Raw genomic sequence first — 25,535 nt, 5'->3', positions numbered from 1 at the left:
CTATCCTTTATCCTAAATGGCACAACAAAAGACCTAATTGTTTATCTAATAAGACAGAATTTTCTAACACTGTAGAGGGATGTGTGTTTGTTTTAAGGATGCTGTTTCAGTAATAAAGAGTCACTAAGGATAAATTCATGTAACTATTTCCAATTTATATGAAGTAAGCACCAGGTTAAAGTATTTATGTACTGAATTGCATTGTCTTCTTAAAAGCCATACTGTTTCTCAAAGTACTATCTTCATTTTTCTCCCCCTGTAAAACCAATGCACAATTTTAAAAACAGCTGTCCCAATTTTCAAGGACTACTTTCTAATAAGACATCTTCCCAATTGTATTTCTAAATCTCTAGCAATCGTAGCACCACGTAAAAGAGGCAGTTGAAAACAAAAAAAGTAGCAGAAACTGAATAAAAGATTTGCAGCTCTGAGTATGCACACAAAAATTTTAAATCGAAGTGAACTCCCCTGAGCGGATTTCTTAGGTCAAGGAGAGAATATGGTCTCTGAATGCCTGATAAGGTCACAGACACAATCACAAGTGCATTTATAGTAAATCCATGTGACAACTCCTACAGCCACTAACCTGTGTCTGCCTTCGGGGTAGTCTGTGCAATCTTCTCTGCATGTCTGGGATAGTTGTGGGGGCAGCAGAAGTCCTCTGAGAAATGTCAAACTTAGGAAATAGTAACAATGGCTCATATACGAGAATTTCAAATTGAAACCTGGATGTGATGTGTAGCTTTATCTTACAAATGTGCTAGAAACCAGAAGTTACTATGAAATAAATTGAGCAGTTGGCAGTGGGGACTAAGGAATAAAAGTTATAATTAAAAATTGTCATTGAAGCTGGAGGCCTTAACTCATTGACCTTAAAATACATATTATGGGGCTTTGTGAATATAAGTTGTTGCATTTATATTATATTTAAATTATTAAGAATGATGATGTTACCACAGCCTAATTGTAAATTGATTCTAGTAATGAATTTATAATGATATTTGCTTCCTAGTTTGATGGATTAAGTACTATGGGTTACTTATAGCCACAAAGGGTATAATACCTTTTCTCGGAGTCTCTGTGGATAGCTGCAAAGAACTCAACACATCCCTTTCCGAACCACTTCCAGACTCAGATGCAATACATGCTTTGGATAATTTATTGTGAGCCAAGAATTACTATCTGGTATTTGGTGTTACCTCCAGCACTGTGTAGGCGTCTGAATTTGTAATGACAATCAATTTTAGTACAAAGCTAGTTATATACTTAAAGTACAAAGGAATTCCATGAATTCAGGGAAATGCAAAGATTGTGAAATAGTGAAGAACGTTCTATACCCTAGATATTTATGTATCTCTCCATACATTTAGAAATAGGGCAGGAAGGAAAAAAAGTTGAGTAGAAAAAGTAGAAAAAGTAAATGAAATTAATCGTATCCTCTACAGGGCAGGAATAATCTTCTGGGTTACAAATAAGATATGTCCATCAACCTGCAGAAAATAAATGTTGGAAAGGCCTCGTTGCATCTGACAGTTTTTGATTTGTTTACTCACCCACAGGAGACATTTCTGGGACACTAGCAATGTAAGGTCCATCCAAAAACTGTGGCTCGTTATCATTAATATCCTGCACTTTGATGATGAATTCTGATTCAGGCTCCAGGGGCTTCCTGGTTTCTATGTCCACAGCCTGAGCACGAAGTGTGTAGAAAGGTTTTTCCTCTCTATCCAGGCTCCTTATTGCATGAATGTCCCCTGTAGTTTCGTCAATGGTAAAAACGGTCCCAGCGCCATCTCCTGAGAGGGTGTATTTAACAGTGCCCTCTCCCTTATCTAAGTCAGAATGGAGCTTTGGGGAGACAGAGACAGAGAGAGAGAGAGAGAGAGAGAGAGAGAGAGAGACACCATTAAAGGAATGGTCTCATGTTAAAAAGCCATACTTGCAGTATAATTTTTTATCAGAAAAGTTAAACCAAAATCTTATGGTCCTTTTTTCCTTTTTCCCTTTTTCCTTTTCTTTTTTTCCACCAATTTTTTTGATTGTAAACATTTTTAACACACTACAGAGAGAGACAGAGACAGAGAGACAGAGACAGAGAGAAACACCATTAAAGGGATGGTCCCATGTTAAAAAGCCATACTTGCAGTATAATTTTTTATCAGAAAAGTTAAACCTAAATTTTACATTTTTTTATCCTTTTTCCAATTTTCTTTTTTACCAATTTTTGATTATAAACATTTTTAACACACAAAAAAAGTTGAAAAAATGTACAGTGGACACATATATATACCTATATAAATATATCTCAGAGATTCCTCAGTTTACCTTCCAATCTTATCGTGTAAGCTTTTGACTTATCACATAGATAGATAACATATCTATCCTTTCATTCACTCCCCTACCAATCCATCTTATTTCTCCATGCATTACAGAGAAGTACAGCCCCAAATCTATCAATATGCATAGATCCAACTATTTTGAACATTTACTTCTTTTATATATTTTGGGGGATAAAATTTTCATAAAACGAAATGCACAATTCTTAAGTGTACTTATTGTTTCATTTTAAATGATTGTTGTATTAAAATAAATTAGCCCATATATGTTAAATCATAAACCTTCCAAATATCCTGAAGATAGAAATCAATGACATGAATCCAGTGAGACATATGGCTAAAAAAAGAAAAATAAAAAAAAAAACACTCAGAAAACACTGAGTCTTTTCATTTGAAAGGAGAGGAGAGTTTTGGCATACCAGGTTGATTTCAGGTATGTATGAGGGAGTGTCTCATTTTAACAGACAGGTTCTCAATGAGTTATTCAATATGACTCAGCCAAATGATGGGTAGAATAACTGATTATCCTTTCAGATTCACAGACAAATGCTTAGCCGTAATCCATTCTATATATTTGAAACATTATAATATAGAGAAGTTTTCAATTTCTGCTAATTTCTTTTGAAATTCAATGCATGCGTAATTCACTATAATACAGTATGGAATAAGAGACATAAATATAATAGAGGAGAGCACCAAAGAGAAGCAAAATTATTATTGTGATACTGTAAGTCAATGTTTTTCAATTTGGAGTCCAAGAATTAATGTTAGATGGACATAGTCTTGGAGATCTATAAATTATCCAAGAATAAATTTATATATATATAAATTATATAATATAAATATTTCATTACGTATAATTCTCTAAGAATATGTATACTCATATATGTTATATAAATAATATAAATTTATATTCTATTTAAATTAAAAAGGACACATGTTCTTACAAATCATATTATCTTGGGGCTTCCTAGGTGGCTCAGTGGTTAAGAATCCACCTGCCAATACAGGGGACACGGGTTCGTTCCCTGCTCCAGGAGGATCCTGCATGCTGCAGAGAAACTAAGCCCGTGAGCCACAACTATTGAGCCCATGTGGTGCAACTACTGAAGCCCACGCACTTAGAACCCGTGCTCTGCAATAAGAGAGGCATGGCAATGAGGAGCCTGTGCACCACAACGAAGAGTAGCCCCCACTCACCAAAATAAAAGAAAGCCTGCGCACAGCAAAAAAAAAAAAAAAAAAAAAAACACAGCCAATAAAATAAATTTAAAAATAGATAAATAAATCATATTATTTTTCACCCAAAGGCTGATCTAAAATATTTTAAACTATTCTCATTCATTTAGGTACAGTCACCTGATTTCAATGTTCAAACTTTTATATTAAAAATTCATTCCAATCAACGGATAGGCCAAAGAAAAAATAAACTTTTAAAGTGACCATAACATTTGGGCTATGCTTTAAAATTTTCACACAAGCATGGATGTCTTGCAAAATTTGGAGTAAAATGAGTTGTTTTTCTTAATGTTTCAACACAACCTAAAAGCTTTGAAAATATTTAAAATTATATAATTATCCTTTGCAAATAGGTGTTCTGTGTATTAGTATTAGTAATATGAAAATACAAAAACTGAACTTAGCTACATCTTTGCTCTTAAATTCAACATTCTGCTTTAGGTTTAGTAAAATAACATCATCCTTCATATTAATGTTATTAATGAATACATTAATATGTTCATTATTAAAATGAATATATTCATTTTGTTAATTTGTATTTACTTCAAATTGCTCTGAAAGCATGTTTGTGTAAAAGCATAAGCAAAGGATTTCTACTGGGTAATTGATATAATTTAAGCAATGAGAAAACTATAAGTGGGCACCAGGTTTTGATTTTTCTTTAAAAGTTTCTGTATATTTTACTCAAGTCTAAGGAAAATTACTATGAATGACAGGAAGAAGTTTTTTCCCCCTAATATTTTATAAACTGCTATGAAGCATGGGAAGTTTCAAGCATAAAATCAAGCTGTAGATAAATGTTCTTTGAACTTAGGAATTTCAAATTACAAATTTCACCCGTACTATTAAAGATATTCAACACAGTGAGCATTGCTTTTGCTTTCAAATTTATCTAGAAATATGAGACAGGCAAAAGCCCAATGCAAAAGCAATGACTTCATAAACTGGATCCATTTTGCCAACGGCTCCAAAGAACATGTGGTAGTATTGTGGGAAGCCAGTGAAAATTCAAAGTAGGTTTTTACAATGTGATACAAGTAGAGTTACCAAAAAAAATCTTCATTTAGCCAAAATCAGAACTGGTTTCTTTTCAAACCGATGTAAGAATAAAAAAAGCAAATGTGTTTTCAGCTCTATCCAAGATCCAAATTAAATTCAGTTGCTGCTACTCCTTACGTGTCTACCTTTTCCTTCTAATTTAAAGTTGTTTTGTAGAGATTAAAGCTTCAGAAAAATACGTGAAAATATGTTAAAATTTGAGCTGAAAATGAGATTGATAAATGTAAAATTCTTGAGAGGATTAGAATGGTTATAGCAGTTCATTGTATGATAATACCTTGAAAAAAATCACCTACAGTATTCAGCATTGACAGGCAATGTTTAAAATTAGTTATTCAGTATTGATTGAGTCCAGTACATGGGTGACTAGCTAAAAGGATAGGTATTTTTGCAACATCAATTCTAATGTTAAATAAATGATGTTGGCCTGATGTTGGCTATTGCAGTGTTTTCTTTGCATCATATGTAAAATAATTTGAATAGAGAATGTTATAAACTAACACAAAAATCCCCATCATCCTCTTACCTAGAGATAACTTATTTTATCATTTTGTACACTTTCCATTATATATACATGTTTTCACAGATAAATATATACATATCTGAAAGGATATGCTTATAGAAATATGTTTATGAATGCTTTTATATGTATATATAATATTCTCTGACTATAAATACATATACATATAATATAAAAATGAGAAATGAATCAACATTTTCAATAACAATATACCATAATCATTTTCAGTGTAATTTGAAATTCTTCAGAATTATTTTTTAATATCTATATTGCATTCATTCAAGAAAGTTGAATAATTGAATGGGTTTAGTTTATCCTTTCATAAAAGATGTGATGAATGTGTGTGTGTGTGTGCTCTGTCCTGTTTAATTCCTCAATAAACAGGTAAATTTAAATAAAAGGACAATTTTCAAGACCAAAAATATGATAATTTTTATGAATCAAAAAATTTTGAACCTTGAATGATTCCAGAACTTGGATCTCTACAGATGAAATTGGTTTTTTAAATTTTTCAGCAATGCAACTCGGGGTTACCTTACATTGTGAAGCTACTTCTTAGTCTTATTTGCATTTAGAAGGAGAGAGTGTTACAAAGGAGTCATTTGTTGAGCTTCACCTTTGGGTTGTGTTAACTCTGAACAATCATATGATGCCATTGAACACAGGGGCTTTAAGCTCCATCTACAGCAAGTTAATGATTTCACAAGGATAAAATTATTTTCCTTTATAGCTATTTAAAAATAACAGCAAGAAATGTTTCTCATTCAGATTATTTTCTTTTTAAAGCTGTTTCTGAGTAGGTGCTGACTATATTTACTGACTGAAGCGGCCAACTCCAACAATATCATCTTTTAGGATTGACACTTAAAATTTCTCCCAGAAACACAGTGTTCTGTAAATGGTGGATATAGAAATATGCACTGTCCAGGCAGTTGTTTTGTGGAAGTGAAGTTGTTATTTTCTGACGTTTTCCAAGTCATCTCAGATGGAGCGTGAAAATGAGATGCCAAGAGAGGCTTAAAAAAGATACTGAGGACTAACTTCAGAGTGTGAGCAAATCTGAATTCCAGTGCCTAAAAGTTTTGAGAAAGCTAATCTAACGTTAAGTGTTTACTAGCATCTCTCTGATTATATTTTAGAAACTGCTTCACAAAAAAAGAAATGTATTCTTATTTTCTCTGGGTTGAAAAGTGCACATAAAATGGAAAATACTTTTTATATCACAATATCCAGCAGTTATTTTATTTCCATTTGCTATTTGCCCAGATAAGGGGAAGTTACCAGGCATGAGGAGGGCATGGAAGATGTTGGGAGGAGAAATATATGATTTTGAAAAGTATTTGCTGAAAAATCAAAAATTGTGTTCAACAAATATTTGATTTGGTATATATACCTGCAAACTACGTTACTGATTGTGTGTCTATAGGTACTATGGTATACCTCATGCTATTTTATAATCTGCTTTTTAGATGGATTATATTATAAACAATTTGCTTTGTCAATAAGTATGAGTTTATTACTTCTATGTAAGTTAATTGTAAGTATTTTAATCAAAGTATTATGTTAAAATGGCTGAAATCAGAGTATGGAAGAGCACGTAATGCACAATTTTAACCCTCCTTTTCTCAATTTCTTTCACCAGAGAAACCACAGCTTAACTTTTTCTGTTGCATTCTTATAGAAAAACATGTATGTGAATGTTTGTTAAATGAATAAATGTTATAAGTAGTATTTCTCTATCAGCTTGAATAATACTTGTTGACTTGCAAATCCCAGGTCACCTCTTTTTTTCTGAAAGAGTTGTAATATCATTTATTTTTCTTGTTATCAATGAAACACTAGTCTGAATAGTATATGTGTACTTTGGATCTGAATTCAATTCAATCACAGAATGTAACTAACTGTGGTTCTCCATTTTTTACTACTATAGCATTAACACCTTTACAGTCCCCCTTAAAACTCCTTCCCTTTCTTACCCCTGAGTTCCACTGTCTGTGTAATGCAGAATTAAGCATAAAGATTTGTCAATTTGGTCTGTTTATTTATTCATTTATTGGTCTCTTTTTTGAAAGTAAGCTCTAATGGTTAATTTTATATATTAGCTTAACTGGGCCACAGGATGCCCAGACATTTGGTCAAAGACTATTCTTGGTATATCAGTGAGGCTATTCCTGGATTAGAATACCATTTGAATCAATAAAGTAAAGCAGATTGTTGTCCTTTATGGGGGTGGACATCACCCAATCAATTGAAGACCTAAATAGAACAAAAAATCTGACCCTCCATGAGTAAGAGGAACTCCTCCTGACTGAATGCCTTCAAGCTGTGACACTGGTTTTTATTCCACCTCCAGACTTGAAATGAAACACCATTTCTTCCGATTCGAGCCTGTTGGCCTTTGCTATGGAACTGCACCATGTGCCTCCTGGGTCCCCAGCTTACTGACTGCAAATCTTGGGACTTGTCAGTCTCTGTAATTGTACAAGGCAATTCTTGATAATAAATAAATATGTATCCTATTGGCTATTTCTCTGGAGAACCCTGATTAATAAATAAGCCTTCAAAGCCCTCTCCATCAGCTGATGCTAAAACATAAAATAAAACAAAACAAAACACTAACACTCTTTTGATAATTATAATAATGTATGTATTTTTGTTCCATAGCCAAATAACATATAATGCCTATATGATTACTATGTTTCCATTTTGCATACGGAGTTTTCTTGAGATATCTTTTTGTTTGTATTACTCGCTTTTTTCATATCTTTAAGCTCACCCCATTTCTCAGGGCCAATGTCAAATCTCCTTTTCGTAACATATATCATTCAGGGAACCCTCTTTCTTCCTACTCCAAACTGGAGCATTTGCACAATTTTCAACCTGGAATTTTCCTTATTAATCTCCTGGTTTGAAACACTATTTCTTGGATTTTATATTTCCTTCTATATTAGTTTACTTATTTGTTTGTTGCTACCAGTCTATAATTTCTTGAGACTGTATCTGTAAGAGGTAAGTTTCTTGAGTCTTCACACGTCAGAAATGCCTTTATTTTACCTACACATATACTAAATTATTGTCTGGGCATATAGTTCTAGATTGAAAATAATTTTCCCTTCACATATTTAAAGGCATTTATCTATTGTCTTCTAGAAACCAATGGTGAAACTGAAGTCTGTCTGATTATATTTCCATTGCAGGTAAAAAGCCTATTGTTTCTCCCCATTTTATTTTCCTCTAAAATGTTTACAATCTTATCTTTATTTTGGTATTCTAATTATTTAGAACACTGTCTCCAAGTATGTGTGTACGTATGCTTGTGTTTTGAACATTGTCTCCAGATGTGAGTTGACATGTTTGTGTTTCTTTCATTGGGTTGGGCACTTAGTAATTTCTTTCAATTCAAGAACTATTTTCCTTCAGCAATGAGAAATTTCCTTATATGATTATTTCCATGATTATGTTCTATCTTCTATCTTTTCTGGTGTTATCTGGAATTTATATGTTCAGTGTTAGACCTCATGCACCTTCTGTAAATAATATACTTTTTGTGTAATTGTTAACTTCTATATCTCTTGGTCTATTTTAATTGTGAAAAAGTTAAAATTCATCTTAAAATTATTTATTGATTTTTTTACATTTTCAAGGTTAATACACATACACCCATGTGTGCATACACACATACCACAGACATTAATTTCCAAGATTTCTTTCCTTTACTATGAATGTGCTCTTTTAATAGAATTTTGCTCTTATTTTGTGGATACTGGGAATTCTTGAATCTTTTTGAGGACTCTAATTTGTAAGTGTGTGTGTGTGTGTGTGTGTATTTTCTGTAAATTTTCTGTTCCTTCAGGATTACTTTTTTGTTTTTTGGTATTTGAGGCTTTGTCTTTCATATTGCTGGCTTTCCTTAAATGTCTAATGACTCTCAACAGTATGTTCGCATTTAAGGATGGAGTTTTGAACTTGCAGGTTGAATTTATTGATTACAGTTTTGTCCTAGGATGAATGGAAAGAAAATAAATCATTCATTTTAATTTCAGATATTTGGTTGGAGACATTCTTACCATAATACTATTCCACTACTGCTCTACTTCTTTCCAGATTCTCTACAGAAGAACTTCTGTTTTTCGAAATGTCTTTACTGTTTACACTCTGCTCATTTATGTCTGTATTCCACACATTATCATGCAGGTGAGAGGAATTCTGTATACAAACTATCAATTAATCTCTATATTTTACCCTGCATGTCTTTTTCCTCTTCTCTTAATCATTGGCATTTTTGAGGGTTTTTTCCAGAATTAGCCCTTCTAGTCGGAGCCCTTCAATGTAAATGCTTGTATAGATTTGAACTTATTTGACCAGTCACCAGTCCTTCACCCACTTACTAGTTTATAGAAATTGGCTAAACTGTCTGATGCCCTCCACACAATCGCGATCAGCATTATGCCTCTTGCCACCTAATAACCAGCCGTATTCAACTTTCTCCTCTTTTCTCCGCAAATACTTTTTTATACAGCAGGTTCTTATTAGATAACTATTTTATATATAGTAGTGTGTATATGTCAATCCCAAGCTCCCAATTTATCGCTCGCAGCCCCTTATCCCCTGGTAACTTTTTTTTAGTTCTTTATTTTTTTGAACATAGATCCAAGCACGTTTCAACCATTGCATTTGGATTTTGTGGCTTTATGGTTTTTACGTTTAAAAGAATTATGCCTATTAATATTATTTTCTTGTCATTGTCTTTTTCAGGGGACTAGACCCCGTTCTGAATATCTGCTAAAACAAGAAACTTCCTGATGTGTTTTTAAATCTTTACTATCCTGTCTTAGACTCTTTCTTCTTCAGTTTTTAAGTATATATGAGCCAATGTGGTACCATAACAGTATGCCCTATTAATATTGAGATCCTCGTAACACAAATTGCAAATATCTTCTGCCAGCCATCTCTATAAACACATTCAGTCTAAGTGAAAGCTTCCTTGTATAAGATGTGCCTCAGTAAATTTTGGTGTAATAACAGCATGTAAGTGGTAATACTTATTTCCAGTTTTAAAATCTATGATTATGAAGGCTGTAGAATGGTTTAGTACTATGGTTCAGCAGTTGGTGCATGAGATAGGAAGTAATATTATAACTTTTACTTACAAATAGGATTCATTCAGATAAACAGACCAAAAATGAGTATGAGAATATTTTATCTGAGTTTCTTTGGCTGAAATAAATTTATCATGTACAAAACAAACTTCTTTTGCTACACTCTCCTTGGTGAACATAAAATACTTAGTGTGTCCTCTTTTGTAGTTGCTTCATTCTCAGGAACCTCACATTGGCCACTGTAACAGCTACAAAGCGATTAGATTATGTTTAAGGCATTGTTTATTGATGGAAGAAGACCAGACACAATGATGATCTATAACTCTGTCTGAGTAATGTCATAATGCAATATTTCTCTCTTTTGGAAGATACTGGATGCCCAAGAATATTTGACATTCTATTCCTTTCTGCTCCCTACGTGGACTCATTTGTTCTTCTTAGCTTGATTGCTGTCATTTGAGCAAAAGGAACACCACTTTACAAGGCTGGGAATTCCCTTCAACAGCCCAATGTGAGTTGAGAACTCCCCTGCCTGGGTTACAGACCCAAAGCTATTTATCATCTGGAAATATTTCACCATCTATTTAAGAGAGTAGAAATTCATTTCAAAAAGGCCCACACCTCCCCCGAGGTAGCCAAGGAAGAGCAAAGAAGAACAAAGACTATTTACAATGCTTGGGAGCAACAAAAGCCAAAGTGCTTGGATATATTACACAACCATTAAAGAAAAAAATATACTATTCACCCAATGTTCTCTTTCATCTTTCTTTTTCTCCTTGAAGATTACATGTGTGGTTACATGCGACGGGCATTCTAACTAATTTTTTAGATTGTCATATTTTACAACTTTAACTCACCCAGATTACATTATATCATTTGAGAGTGTCACAATATATTAATAGGTACTTCTGTAAAAGTTTGAGAGGTCATTGGCATAGTGCCTGGATGTGGGAGGAAAAATATGGGAGGAGAAGGTTAAAATAATTTCTTTCCTACATTCAAAGCTGTAAAACATTTTTCACACAGCCATGTTTTAGGCAAAAAAACATTACCAGACAATAAAGTAGTCTTAATAAATTGTCAGGAACAGAATCTCTATTTGGAATAAAAATGAATTTTATGTATGATTTCAAACGTGATTACATTTCAGAATGCTAGATAGATTTGTATGATTTATTCCAGATTTAAAATAAATGCCAAAAATAATGCAAAAATAATTTTAGTATTAATGGATTATTAATCATGATACAGTATTATAGCTAGACATCATTTATTAATTTATTACTATTTTGTCTCTATGTTATTGCTTCTATCATTAGCCTTTACTGAATATCAGGCAGTGTATTACACATCTTATAAGCTTTACTTAATTCTCAAAATAATCAATGATATGCTAATATTATAAATCTGATAGATAAAAATTTTAAACTAAATTCTAATAGTTCAACATGTAAACTTTAATTTTCAAAAGCTAGGATATGTTCTATCCTAACTTCTTAGTACATGCATTTAATAACTAATGAAGCAGACAGACCTAAGCCTTAACTCTAATATAAACTGCAGAATGATTTAAAATCCATGATTATGAGCATCAAACATTTGGGGTTAGGGTCCCAAACCCATTGTTCTTCCCTGGATGTTACTGTGTAAGTTAATACATTTCTTTGGACTTTAGAATCCTCATGTGTAAAATGTGGATTCTAATATTATTTGGGGGGTATTGTAGAGAATTTAACTTTGTAATGTCCATTTCCCTTCATTTATCTCCATTTACATCCAAACAAACCCAGAATAGCAATATTTGTTTCCATTTACGTTAATTTATACTCATAGGTGCAAGAAAACTAATTGGATCAAAAAAATGATAGAAAGCCCTATGAAGCTTCTACTTTTGGCTAGACAATTTTCTAATGGCTTTATATACTTTATACACTTTAATATTCAGAACAACCCTATGAGTACAACCGTACTATTTCCTTATTTGGTAGATACAGAAATTGAGGCACAGAGAGGAGGCTAAATTGGCTTGGGACACATACATAGAAAGATGCAAAGCTGAGAGTCCAATCAGGTAGTCTAACCCATGTGACTAGCACTTAAACCAAAGGAGCTTTCTTTTAATTTGGGAAATAAGTTTAACATAATTTTCCTTAACTTTCAAAACTGGATCTCTCTTGAGAGGACACACACACACACACACACACACACACATACACACTGAATCTTTGGTCAGCTTAGCCATAGATGCAAGCTACCCAAGTGTTTTGTGACATCATTTGGGACAAAACCAGGTGGTATTATTATGGATGCATTAATGAGAATGGCTTCATTCAAAAATGCTTTGGACTGCCCACTAGTGACTGCACCAGGCACTAGAGAACATCACTTATTTGCTCTCAAGGACACAGGGGTCCAGAGTCCAGTAGTAAACAATAGGTTCATAACAGCAAAGATATCCATTCCAAGCACTGTTTCTTTTTACAGTTTTGTGCCTCTCAAATCACAGTTTTCTATGGAAATTTTTGATAAGTGTATACTGTATAATTAAAAAATGTTATCTTTGTGTTTTATTGATATTAAAATACAAAGTGATTTACATTTATAGTTAGAAATCATCATCTAAATAATATGCTGGGTCAGTTATAGATTTGGAACAATTAATAGTTAACTAAAAAATGTGAACAATATTTATGTTGAAGAGAATATACTTTACTTTTGTATCAATGAAATATTTCAATGAAAATTATTTTCTTAAGGTTCTGCCCATGTTTATACTATAATTTGCTTTGAAACATATAAAAATCCTTTAAGTTAAAGACAAAGTGGAGTAACTATTTAATTAGAGAAACGGTCATTAACACATGTGGTTTCTTCTCACAATGTATTTATTAATAACTACACAAATAGACAAGTGAATGTGCCTGAGGATGTTTAGACATGTGTACATGTTGTAAGTGAGAGAAAAAGGAGAGAGAGAGATGATCTTTGCTCACGTTTTCATGTACTCACACGTGCACATTTTTGCAAAATGAATAAGGTCAAGTAGATGTACATACTATAAAACAATACTCTAAGAACACAATTTGAAGTTACACTAACTGTTTTTTTTTTCAAGGATGGTTTGAAGGTGACCTATTTTCTGTAGCATGCATTACTGTGGGGATTGCTTTCAGTGTTAAAGCACAAAGCCATCTCATTGAAGCCTTTTATTTCCTTTCCTCACTTTACAGTAACTACTTTAAGTGGATTTTGAAAGTATAATATCACCAATGTAGAAAAAATAAATCCCAATATTTAAACAGGTTGCTTTCTTTGTATCCTGAGTCAAGCTGTTTTATGTCAATTTTACTGTTAAGAATTCATCCCTTTCATTCTTATATCCTATAATAGTGTCATAAATATTCTTATTTGTATGATAATTTGTACATTAAATATTATTTTTGCCCAAAAGTATAAAAATGAGTAATCTTAATGTTAAATTTCAATTTGTTAAAGAGAAATTATTATTTAACTTACACAGTTACTGTTCTGTGTAAGAAATGCAGTAAGTTACATCCTGTTTCTAAGTACAGGTTAGACATGTTGGTTTTTTCTTAAAGCACTCATTATAAACACATTAAGGAAAGAATCATTCTCAGGGTTCATTTACTTCCCACTAGGGTTAATAGGATTCCCTAGAAACCTTCAAAGAGATAATAGTTCCACTTTGACTTCAACTTTAAAAGGAAAAAGGAAAGAATAAAAAAAAAAAAGAAAAAGAAAAATGAGCACAGCTTTCATAGATGCTAGAATCTCAATTTTGACTGCTTTTGGAAAATACATAGCATTGGATGCCTGAGTGAAATAAATTGATTTCAGGCTACTGCATTTTTAAAGGTCAAAAAAATGCTTTAAACAAGGTATTCAGGATTATAAAGACAGATGCTTAATTTGACATTGATTGAGACCTTAAATGATGAATAAATCTCTCAAAGTTTGATTGCTTTTCAGAAGAAACATAGTTGCTTTGTGATTAAAATTTCCTAATACTTCACGGAATCCATGAAATCATGTGTGTGTATGTGTGTTTGTAGCACATTTTCTTAAAACTGACATATGAATACCATAGACTGTATATTTGCATTACTTCCAAGATTAAAAAAATATTTTACTGATCTCCTTTCACTGCTTGCTACAATATTTTTCTCTTCATATATCATTGATTACTGATTAAGGTAAGTTATAGACAGAATTTCTGGGACCAACCAGGGTCCAATCATACTTGATTGTATTATTTTAGATCACAAAAACTTGAGCATACTCAATACAGAATTGAATCCAAATCAAACCCTAATTCTCAGTTATGACTGAACTCCAACATATATGGTGTGATAGGCAGGATTCTACTATATTGGCCAAGATTTTCTCTCCTCTTCATTTACAGTCCCTGCAAAATTCCCAGGACTGGGAAGACTATGGATTTAACCCTTAAGGTTACTTTATGTTGGGTGAGCCTGATCTAATCACATGCAATCTTTGAAAGCAGAAGGGGTTTTTCCTAGGTACAAAAAAAGGAAGTCAGAGACACATGCTTCAGCTGGCTTAGAAGAAAATGAATACCCATGTTGAAAATTGGTAACACAGAAGGGAGTTGAGGGCAGTTCACATGTCACAACCAGTAGTATGAAGGGGACCTCATTTCTACAATAGCAAGAAAATAAATTCTACCAACAGTTTGAATGAGCTTGAAAGCTGATTTTTCTGAGTCTCAAGAGAAAACAACCCTGCTGACACCTTGGTTTCAATCTTGTGAGACGCTGAGCAGAGAACCCAGTCATGCTGTGATGCATTTCTGCCTGCATAACTGGGAGTTAATAAAAAAGTGTTGTCTTAAGCTGCTAAGTTTGTGGGATTTGTTATGCAGCAAGAGAAAACTGATACATATAGGTAATTACAGAATTCAAATATTATTGTTATTTATTTAAAAAAACTGTCATGACTTTCAATTAAAGAGACAATTTTGATTTCTTAGTTATGTGCCCCAGTTTTCTAACACATAATTTGTTTGCTTGCTTAATTTTTCCTACCAATATCTTTACTATTTCTAGTAGACACATCTGCTCCTTCCTTTGTACAAGCGATCCTATACTAATCCACTGTGTGAGCCTAGTGATGTTGTTAAGTACTGCATTTTGTCCCTTTGGCCCTTCCATGGGCAGAGACCTCAGCTTTCAGGTCTGGTCAATGTTAGTAAGAATCTGCCTTTCCAGTCAAAGGAGTCCCTGTTTAACTATTAAGGTAGTCCTCACCTCACCCTGCATGCTGGACAACATAATGGAAACATCTCGAAAACAGAAGAAAACAAAGTCTACATACAAAGGCAGACTGAGATGAGAGAAACAAGGAAAGAAGAGAGGGAGTCATTCTGACACAATCGTGCCAGTTCCAGGAATCGTTTGGACTTTTCCATGTAGAATGAACCTATAAATCTCCTACTCTGAATTTGGTTTTGCCAGGCATTAAATAAAATTCTGTCTGACCCCAAAACAGAACCACCCACTTTCTTTTTCCATGCAATAAGCAATTACTGAATACTGACTGTATTCCACAGATTTGAGAACAAATCCATCAGTCAGTCCCCAAAGATCAACATGGGTAGAGGATGTGTTGTTCTACATCAGTCAGCAAAAAAAAAAAAAAGTGCAGCAGATTTTACTGTTGCTAGTTCTTCATCCTTTACGCAGTTTAAAATGACTGTTTCTTGTATTAGGTCAGAGTAAAATGTCTGCCAATCTTAACTTTGTAACATGAGAAATCTGGGTGGTTGACTTGGTGTGTGGTGAGCTCAGGATTGAGGGCAGAGCTCTCATCATGTAAATTGTCCTGTGTAGTCAGATGAAATATGCTGTATCGTTATGAACAGACACTCACATGGGGGCAAAGGCCTCTGCTCCTGCCATTCAAATAACGACCATTAATTAAACTTTAATCAAATGCTTAGATTCATTAATTTTATCACGTTCTTGCGAGTATTCTCTAAGCCAGCTCTTCTAAGCGTTTATTTTTAATATGGGATTTTTTTAAATGAAAGCTTAGCAACTACATCACTATGCAGAATATATGAATGAGGCAGGGTCAAGGTACACAGTTTCTCCCCAGTTCCTTTCTCCAATCCAGAATCACACATACACCCTGGAAAACGCATAACAACACACAGAACACTTGAAATTCTCTGCTAGAAGCTTTATGATATTGTGGAATTTAGCTGCTGCCCAAGCCAATCCCCCACCATTGTGGGACAGGAAACACGTTGTGTTGAATGTAGTGTTTCTTTAATTCCAAGTTTTGATTCTGTTCCCATAAAAATATAAATAATGACGTATTTTAGTTTAAAATAGGCTTAAATCATTGCCTCATAAAACTTCGAGCCCTAAGCTTCCATGATCCTTCTATGCTTGCAGATATGACAAAGTTGCCACCCATTTTATATCCTGAAGCCTTCTCTGAGAACTCAGCATATCATTTGTTGGTTCTGAGTACACACTTGCTGCTAATGGTGCTTGAAATTTATTGGCCTTGTTCATAGAAAGAAGAATAAGAAGGCATTAGAGCAGTGAACTCAGATACATATATATATGTGTGTGTGTTTATATACATATATATATAGTTCTTCTTCTAGAACTATTTCTATCATGACTCTTAAAATCACCAGTCCAGACCACTGCATAATTCCTTGACTGGAAAGACTGACCTCTTTGGCTGTCTCCCAGTGATGTTGAATATAGGCAACTCTTAAACTAAATTATACTTGGGATCAGCTATTCCAAAAATAATTGGTGTAATTTACGTTGGTAAAGAAGGCGATATAGCTTTAAAAAGAAAAGATAAAAATAGTCTCAATGTATGGCTCTGTCACAACATTAAAGCAGGCCTTTGGAACAGGAAAGTACCTTAGAGAACATTGTTTCAATTACTTCATTTCACAGTTGAGGAAATTGAGAATCAGAAAGGGTAAGTGATTTCCTCAATATCAAAGTTACTTAATTACAGAAATCAGAATAGAATCTGGGTTATCCAACTCCCTGCCCAGAGTTTTTTCCATTACACCGAGTGAAATTATCTGCCACTATTTTGGGGCTAGATGACTCATGAAAGCAGCCTGATAATAATTAATAAGTCAAAATATTATGTGCCTATAAAATTTAAAACACTTACAAGTAAAAGAGCTTTAGTTTCCTGATGGTTTCAGATAAGATAAATCACATTAGATGTATTTCATTATAATTTCATATATCAATGTGTTAGTGAATTTATATGAAGAAAAAGTCAGTACAAACAAAAATTATCAGGGACTGAGACTAGATCAATGCTGGAAATCAAAAGGATCACATCAATTTCAAGCTCCATTAGCAACACAGGAAAAATAACATGGAGTAAAATTAGTAGACGTAAGCTTTATTATCAGACTTGGGTATGTGTGGAGAGAATAATATAAATCAAATGAAATAGGATCTTTTGATTATTAATAATTATACTATTTTCTATTTGAATAATTTATATAAATATACTAATTATTTTATAAATATTGTTTTCTTTGACATCATTAATAATCTTTTCCTCCTTTGCTATGAGAATGAGGAGACTTAGATTTGGGATATTAAAATATTTGTTCAGCGTATTGCAGCTCGACTGTTGAGAAGCTAAAAACAAAACAGTTATCTTGACTTAGTCTAATACACGCACATGCTCCTTTATTTTATTTTAATTTTAATTCAACCTATTCTGGAAGTTTTTCAACAACAACAACAACAAAAAACATTTATCCACAAGATTTAACCCTATTTGAAAGGCCCATAATTTGTGGTCATGAAGAGTAGTAAATGGTGAATATTTTCAGCACTTCACATTATATATTGTGGAACATAAAATTTTATGAAATTATAGTTACATGCTTGAAATGGATGTTAAATCTCTTCATTTTCTATGTCACAAGTGAGAGCTGTAAACCTGAAAAATTAAAGCTACAGTGTAATTTATCTAACCCATAAATAGTCTACTATACATTATACATTTTTGAAGTAAATAATGATGGATAAGACTAAAAATGATATTTTTCCACAGAAAACTATGTGATAGCTAGAAAGCCATGATATAGCTGGAATTATATCACCTAAATATAGAAAGAAGCCTCTCAGCTCCTTTTCCCTATTTTTACACACAATAAATAGTTGTGTACAGTTGGTTCAATGAGTAAAATTTTGCTTTCTTCTTTTATGGGGACAAGAATCTCTTTCTCTTTCTCAAGATAGATATGAAAATGTCAACAATACATGTATTTTTAATAGTTGTTTCTTTTTGTCCTTGCAAAGAGGTAAACCAAATAAATCTATATATTCCAAAGTAAATAGATCATATATTAAATAATGTACCTGATTATTTAAAAATACTCATAAAATCTGGAATGATTTCACACCTTGCAATATTGTTTTCAATTCTGGGATAAGAGTTTTAAAAATTATTACATGATATAAAGTCATATGAGGACTGTGGATTTATCTCCTTAGCAGCAAAAGTTGCCATAAAAAGTTTTTAAAAAGACTGTTCTTGTTTTGAACTCTTCCAATCTGGTAGACTGAGGTTATAATATAAAGCCAAGAACTATGTGTGAAGGAGACAAAACAAAACTTCAGTATTGAGGTATAAATTCTCCCTTCTCATTTTCTTCTTAGTGCCCTATGCATTTTTCTCCTCACTGACCCTATGCATTTAATTATAATAAGCACCAACTACCTACACAGCAAAAACAAAGTCTCCCCAAACTCCCCTTCCATCCAGGCTGCCACATAACATTGAGCAGAGTTCCCTGTGCTATACAGTAGGTCCTCATTGATCATCTATTTTAAATATAGCAGTGTGTATATGTTGAATGTAACTATTAACTATTAACCTATATCCCTGTCAATATAGAATTAGGTGTGTGTATGTGTACACACACATGCAAACACACATTTCTACTTGAATAGTTATAAAATGGGAACTTATTCATTTTTTAGTCATTTGTGATGTTGAACATTTTTAAGCGTGTAAGTAAATTTATTCACTTTGCTTATAACCTGAATTCATACTGTTTTATTAATTCCATACCATGTTTAGTAAATTAACTTGCATTTGCAGTAAAATTTACTAGATTTAATCACAGCAAAATTGTATTCATAAACAGAGAAATCAGTTGAACCCAAACTCCCTAATGGATACACGCATATGTATGGCTGAGTTCCTTTGCTGTGCACCTGAAACTATCACAACATTGTTAATCGGCTATACTCCAACATAAAGTAAAAAATTTAAAAAAGCACAAACAAAAATAAAACATTTGGTCATACAGCAGCAACAATAGTCAATAAAGAAAAAAAAAGAACAAAATGACAAAGTATATTTTTTATTAAATCTGGAGTAAGTTTAAGCTTTCAAAATTTTTATATATATTTATTTTTATATATTTATATACACATACACCCCAATGATAATGCAAATCTAGATCCTGCTCCATAAATCATGGGCAGTGTTTACTCTTAGTACCAACGTTAATTTTCTCTGGCATATAATATCAAAGTTGATTTTATGTAGTGCATAGGACACAAATCGTTTCCTGCTTAAAATAAGACCTAATAATTTTGTGTTATTAATAACTATAACATCAAGTCATACATTTTTTTAAGTATTTCTGCAAAATATCAGGAAAACCAGCTTACTTATTATTTGCAATTTTCTGAGTAAAATTTCATTGATATTGTCTTTACAAAATATTTCCAGGGTCAGCATCTCAAGAAGACTCGTAGTAAAATGGTTTCTTACATAAAAGAAAATTTAAACATCTAAGATCTTGTGACATTGCAATGAATATCCTTGGCGAACCACTGTTGGTGTCCTGAGAAGCCAATCCACCCTTTAGTACATTATCCAGCCCAATATTCTCTGCCTTTTCCTATTCTTTTCCCTCTGTGGGATGTTAAAAGATTTCTTCCTTCAAAATAAGACACATATGAGGAAAGAAGAATCTGATTTTCACTACGTTTAACACACATCTAAAACATTGTTTTGAAGCACCACACATAGTTAATTAAATACTGAAACAATCTTAAAAGGGGTCTTAAGGGTCCTCCAGTTTCCTTCCAGGTGCTCGGATTTGAAATGCTTATCCCATGTACACTTTGCAGCAGGACGCTTGCAGGGAATCCTTTATTAAAACAATAGTAGTCACTGATTTCTTTCCTTTTTTACAAACTAGCTTTTATTTACTATGCTTTCTTAGCTGAGATTCAGCAGTTCTTCAAATATCAATTAATGTTGACATATTGTTCCACCACAAGAGAATTGTTCAATAACTTCTAGTTGTTTTCTTTTGTCACATACTTCTATCCTGGTCTTAAAAATGAAGCATGGACATTTAAAAGGCAAACTTGAGGCAGTCTCTTCTAACATTCCCATTGCACCTAATATTATTTGATTCAAAACCTGAGTCTAAGAGCAAATAAAAATTGACTTCTTTTTTTCAATTCAGAATGCAAGCCCATTGAACTATCCCTTCAGGTCTGATGCTCCATCAGTTAACGCTACACTATTTTCACAAGAAATATGATTTGATCTGAGAAGAACTGCAGCAGTCTGAAACATATATTCCCAGAAGGTGTCTCTAAGAGTACTGTAGCCATTCAATGCCTTCCATAATGTCTGTGATAAATCTTACTATTAGTGAACAGTACCAGTTAAAGCCATCTCTTTGGAACTGCTAGTCTAGCCTACAGGTGCCCACGTGCTATGGAATTTTCCAGTCATAAACGTGGATAAGTCAATCTATCAGTGTTTCTCTCAAAGCGGTAACCTTAGCAATAGTTTAAGGCTTCCTTTTTAATTTATTTTTTTTTATTTATTTGCTATTTTTAGGCAGATATAAAATATCGTTTAAAAGCACAGACTTTGGAACTTAATTGCCTGAGTTTAGTGCTATCACCTCAGGCATAATAGTTAATTTCTTTTGTGTAAGACGGGAATAATAGTGGCAGTTGTGATGATTAAGTAAGATGGCAAAAGAGTTTATTGCAGTGTAAATAGTAAGCACATCTAAGCATTAGCTATTTTTTTCCTTCCAACCCCTTGTGCCTACCTTCTTGCCTCCAGTTTTTGCGGACCCAGTATGTTCTTATTATTCCTGGGGTTTAATCATGATTAAACTCTTGCCTTCTGCCTCTTCTTAAGCCTAATGTTCTTCTATGCTTTTATGCTCCTATTTGATAGGTTGAGGCAACACCTATGTGTACTCTATAAAAGACGCACGGAATACTGAGACTGGGATCTGCCTGAGAAATTATTTCTGCAAAATAAAATAGATCAAGGGGTATGTATAAGTCCCAGAGAGAGCTGGAAAACTAGACATGGGCTGTCACTTTACCCGGTTAACCTAGACCAAAAAGCAACAGGCTGGACTTAACCTCTTGATTCCTGCTATAGCAACTCAGAATCAGTCTGTCACCATGACTGTTTCCAGGTATAAGGTGACACAATTATTGCTGATTCATTCTCCAATTATAATGTGATAACTGTTACTGATTAGCAATATTGTGGCAACCAGAAGGATGCTCACATCTCTGCCATGTAGAAGGAACAAAGATTATTGCATTCAATCTTCAAGTGATGGCCAGAATAATACAAAAATGTTTTACCTGCCATATATATAAACACAGTCAATATGCGATTCATTTCACCATATTCTTCAGCTATAAAATTATATTTACACTCTATTGAATATTTACTCAGCTTAAAACCTGCAATAGTTCTTAAAATCAATAGATTGCCCACTTTCAATTGTTTAGCTAACATTATCAGTGAAAGGAAGTAATCAAGAAAAGTTCATTGACACTTTTTCTGAATATTTTATTCAGTCATTGAAAATCATTGATTACGTGAATTTTGAAAAAAATGGAAAGTCATCTGACAATTGTGTTTCTACTCTATGTAAAATAATGTGCTCACTCTAAAATTTCTCCCATTGTATACATTTAAAAAATTAATGCCAAGACCTATTGAATACCCTGTGCAATCCTACATAGCTAGAAGGTAGGGAGTAAAAAGGCAGGTGTAAATGACTCCACACGCTGCATTTCCCACCTTTACTTGCTGCAGCTTTCAGTAAATAATTACTGCAGAACATTAAATCATAAAAGACAGTGAGATTTGCTATTGTTGATTTCACTGAAGTACCTGAACTTCTATTTTTAGCAATCTCCATCTTTGTTAGCCTCTTGGGACCTGATTGAAAAGTCGATAATGAGAATGGCAGTCACTGCTAGTGGCCTATCCAATATCCATTTCCTCTTTCTTCTTATTAATAGAATCCTTCCATGTTAATAAAATCTATTATCAATGAGCTGTATCTCAGATATCAATATGCCTAATTGAAATGCTGACCTCCCCAAAATATCTTGGAGACAAGGTAGTCATGGGATTCCATTTGACTAATAAGATAAACATGGAAGAAACCTTTTGGGGCTTTTAGGAAAACATTTTTAAATGGACAGATTCACCTGGTATGTACTTTTGCTGATTTTCTTTCATCTCTCTCATTTTTTTTCCTTCATCTTTTCCATGTATTGCTAACATAATGGCTAGACACTCAGAAGCCACTTTATGAGGAAAGAGAAGAAAGAAAGCTTAAGATGATGCATTGGAAAATTAAAAGGCCATTTTGATGTTATCTTGGAGTTGCTGTACCAAACCCAGGATGTTTATCTCTGGACTTCTTTTTCACAAGAAAAACAAATCTCAACTTGTTGAAGAGATTATAGTTGGATTTCTATTCCATACAGCAGAATCCAATTCTGACTTAGTAGATGTTTTTCTTCATGCAACTGTGTTTCTGTTTGTAAAAATTACTTACAATTTATAGTAATAATCGCGTATATGTGAAACATGTAAAAAAGAGAATCTTAAACTCATTTAATTATTCAATTGATAATGTAACATTAAAAAATAGACTAAAGGGCTTTGACTGAGTCATTTTATGTTGTATTTTTCCTAAATAAATGCCTTAATGCAAAGAAAACCAGGCCATGAACTCCCTAATAATTAATGAAACAACTATCTTGTAAGGAGTTTTAAAGACAAAAAAAAAAAGATTTAAAGGGAATTATCTTCACTGAAAACACAAACTACCCTCTCTGCTACAAATCAAAGTTCTATATACTAATACTATATACTAATTTAGAGAAATGTGTTTTGAAGTTTGTGTTTTAATAATACCATTTCATTGTTTTTCTAACAAAATTGTATTTTCTAGTAAAATAAAAGATATATTTTGAAACAATAATCTTTTCTTCATTGGATTTCTTCTCCATATTCTTTTTGCAGCACAATTAAAATCCAATCAAGCCAATTACAAATTGTCTGTTTTTAAGTCGTTTGAGTTTCTATAAATTATACATTTGAGCGGAAGTAATTATTTAAGAAAAGTGCAAAATTTTAGGTGACTTTTTCAGGGATGGATAGGTGATTCTTTTAATACAGAATATTATGTACAATTTGATCATAACAGTTCACATATTTTCATTAACCTGGAGACACATCACGAAGTAAAATATCTCATTAGCCTGCAGATACAAGATTTAGTGTGTGCAGTGATATTGAAAAAAAATTAATGCTATGAACATTTTTATAAAGTTCAGATTTCCTGATGAAAGTATGATTCTCTGAAAACTGACTCAAAATGGGTACACATAGAATTACTTGCTTACTGGGTACTCTAAGAAAAAAAATGGAATGTATTTCAACTGACAGGTATCTGATTGGCCTTGTTTTGAACATTATAAATTGTACTTTAAAAATGATATAATATAGCTGAAGAAAAATATTTAAACAAAAATGAGCTTTTGATTTAGTGTATTTATGCTTAAAAAGTGAATATTTTTCATTTTAATGATACCTGTGTGGGAACTATATATTTGTGATAAGGGATTTTACGTCGAGTCAGAGAATGGAATTTGCTTCTATAAACGTATTAATAATTCTTGCCTTATATAGTTTATAACATTTTCAGGATAATGCATATGTATTATATATATATATATATATATATATATATATATATATATATAAAGAACTATAATCTTCACATTTTCTCCAAATATTTATGTGAATTTTGTGTAAGTTGGGGAGAGAATCAGGGTTTATTCAATTGGAATTAGTAAATACAGTCAGATTTCACAGTTAATTAAAATATGATTATTTTTCTTGTATTGCTGTTCCTTTATCAAAGTTACTGAAATAATCCTAAAAGCCAATCATTAACACTTGAAGTGGATTTTACATTTATAGGTCCACTTATCTAGAAGCTAACAATTTCATTTAATCATGGATCTATTATATAAGGAAAGTCAAGGAGAAAATGTCAGAATAAACATTGTTATTGGGAATCAAGTTTTGAAATGACTTCAATTGCACTCACAGTGGGTTGTCCTTCTGAGTACTAAGGGACAGAATTGTTCCATTGAATAATCTCAGTGTTGCACTGGCAGGGCTCACACAAAGTAGATAATTGACATATACTTACCTAAGTAAAAATACTTTACTACAACATGGAAAATACCTGTGGAGATGATAAATGAAGAAATAATTTGAAGAGTAAATTGTAGAATCAATACTTGAATTTCTAGAAAATTATTTTCCAACCAGCTCAAAATTAGAGCAGTAGGTCTAGGATACAGTAAATTTAGTTCTTCCATACCCTCCCCCAAAAATAGAAAGGTGCAAAAGGTATATAGATGGAACTTGGATTATTTTATTTCTCATAAAAAGTTTACCCCTACAGAATTCTGTAGATCAGTTCATTTTATTCTTAACAAATGTTGTATCTGTGTATTTCAATATAATATATTTTAAATAACACATTATCATAGTTAACAGCTTCTCTGTTTTGGTTAATATTTATCAGAACAAAATTAAGAACAATGAGTTGGTTGTCATATTGATTTGCCTTTGGTGTATGGTCCTGAAAGATGGATTTTGTCATCACAATACTCCAAACAATTTTAACATTATCTGGTAAACTATCATCATCTAATCTGTGCCGTCATAGAAGCTATTTCCAAGTCTTCTAATGTGCTTCCATGTCTTTGTTGTTTTTCTCCATTCAAGCACTACTTATGCACAAGACATTCTTATCCCTGGACTGTGAGCTTTGTAAACCTTCTTTTTCTTTACTTCATTTTTTAATGAAGAGACTGGGGAACGAGGATGGGCAGGTGCAGGGGC

The 25,535-nt window shown here is 32.8% G+C and overlaps 1 protein-coding gene across 2 annotated transcripts in view; it reads right to left on the bottom strand.

Moving 5' to 3' along the window:
* CDH12 (cadherin 12) overlaps positions 1-25,535 on the bottom strand; it is a 251,083-nt gene that overhangs the window by 177,847 nt on the left and 47,701 nt on the right. For both annotated transcript variants that reach the window (XM_057708941.1, XM_057708942.1), the window contains exon 2: positions 1,554-1,848. In XM_057708941.1, coding sequence (XP_057564924.1) covers positions 1,554-1,848 — 295 coding nt within the window. The remainder of the gene's footprint in view (positions 1-1,553; positions 1,849-25,535) is intronic.

This window comes from Hippopotamus amphibius, chromosome 15, assembly GCF_030028045.1.
Source record: "Hippopotamus amphibius kiboko isolate mHipAmp2 chromosome 15, mHipAmp2.hap2, whole genome shotgun sequence".
Classification (NCBI taxonomy): domain Eukaryota; kingdom Metazoa; phylum Chordata; class Mammalia; order Artiodactyla; family Hippopotamidae; genus Hippopotamus; species Hippopotamus amphibius.
The sequence above is the reverse complement of the archived record's forward strand: the minus strand, read 5'-3'. Positions and strand labels throughout refer to the sequence as shown.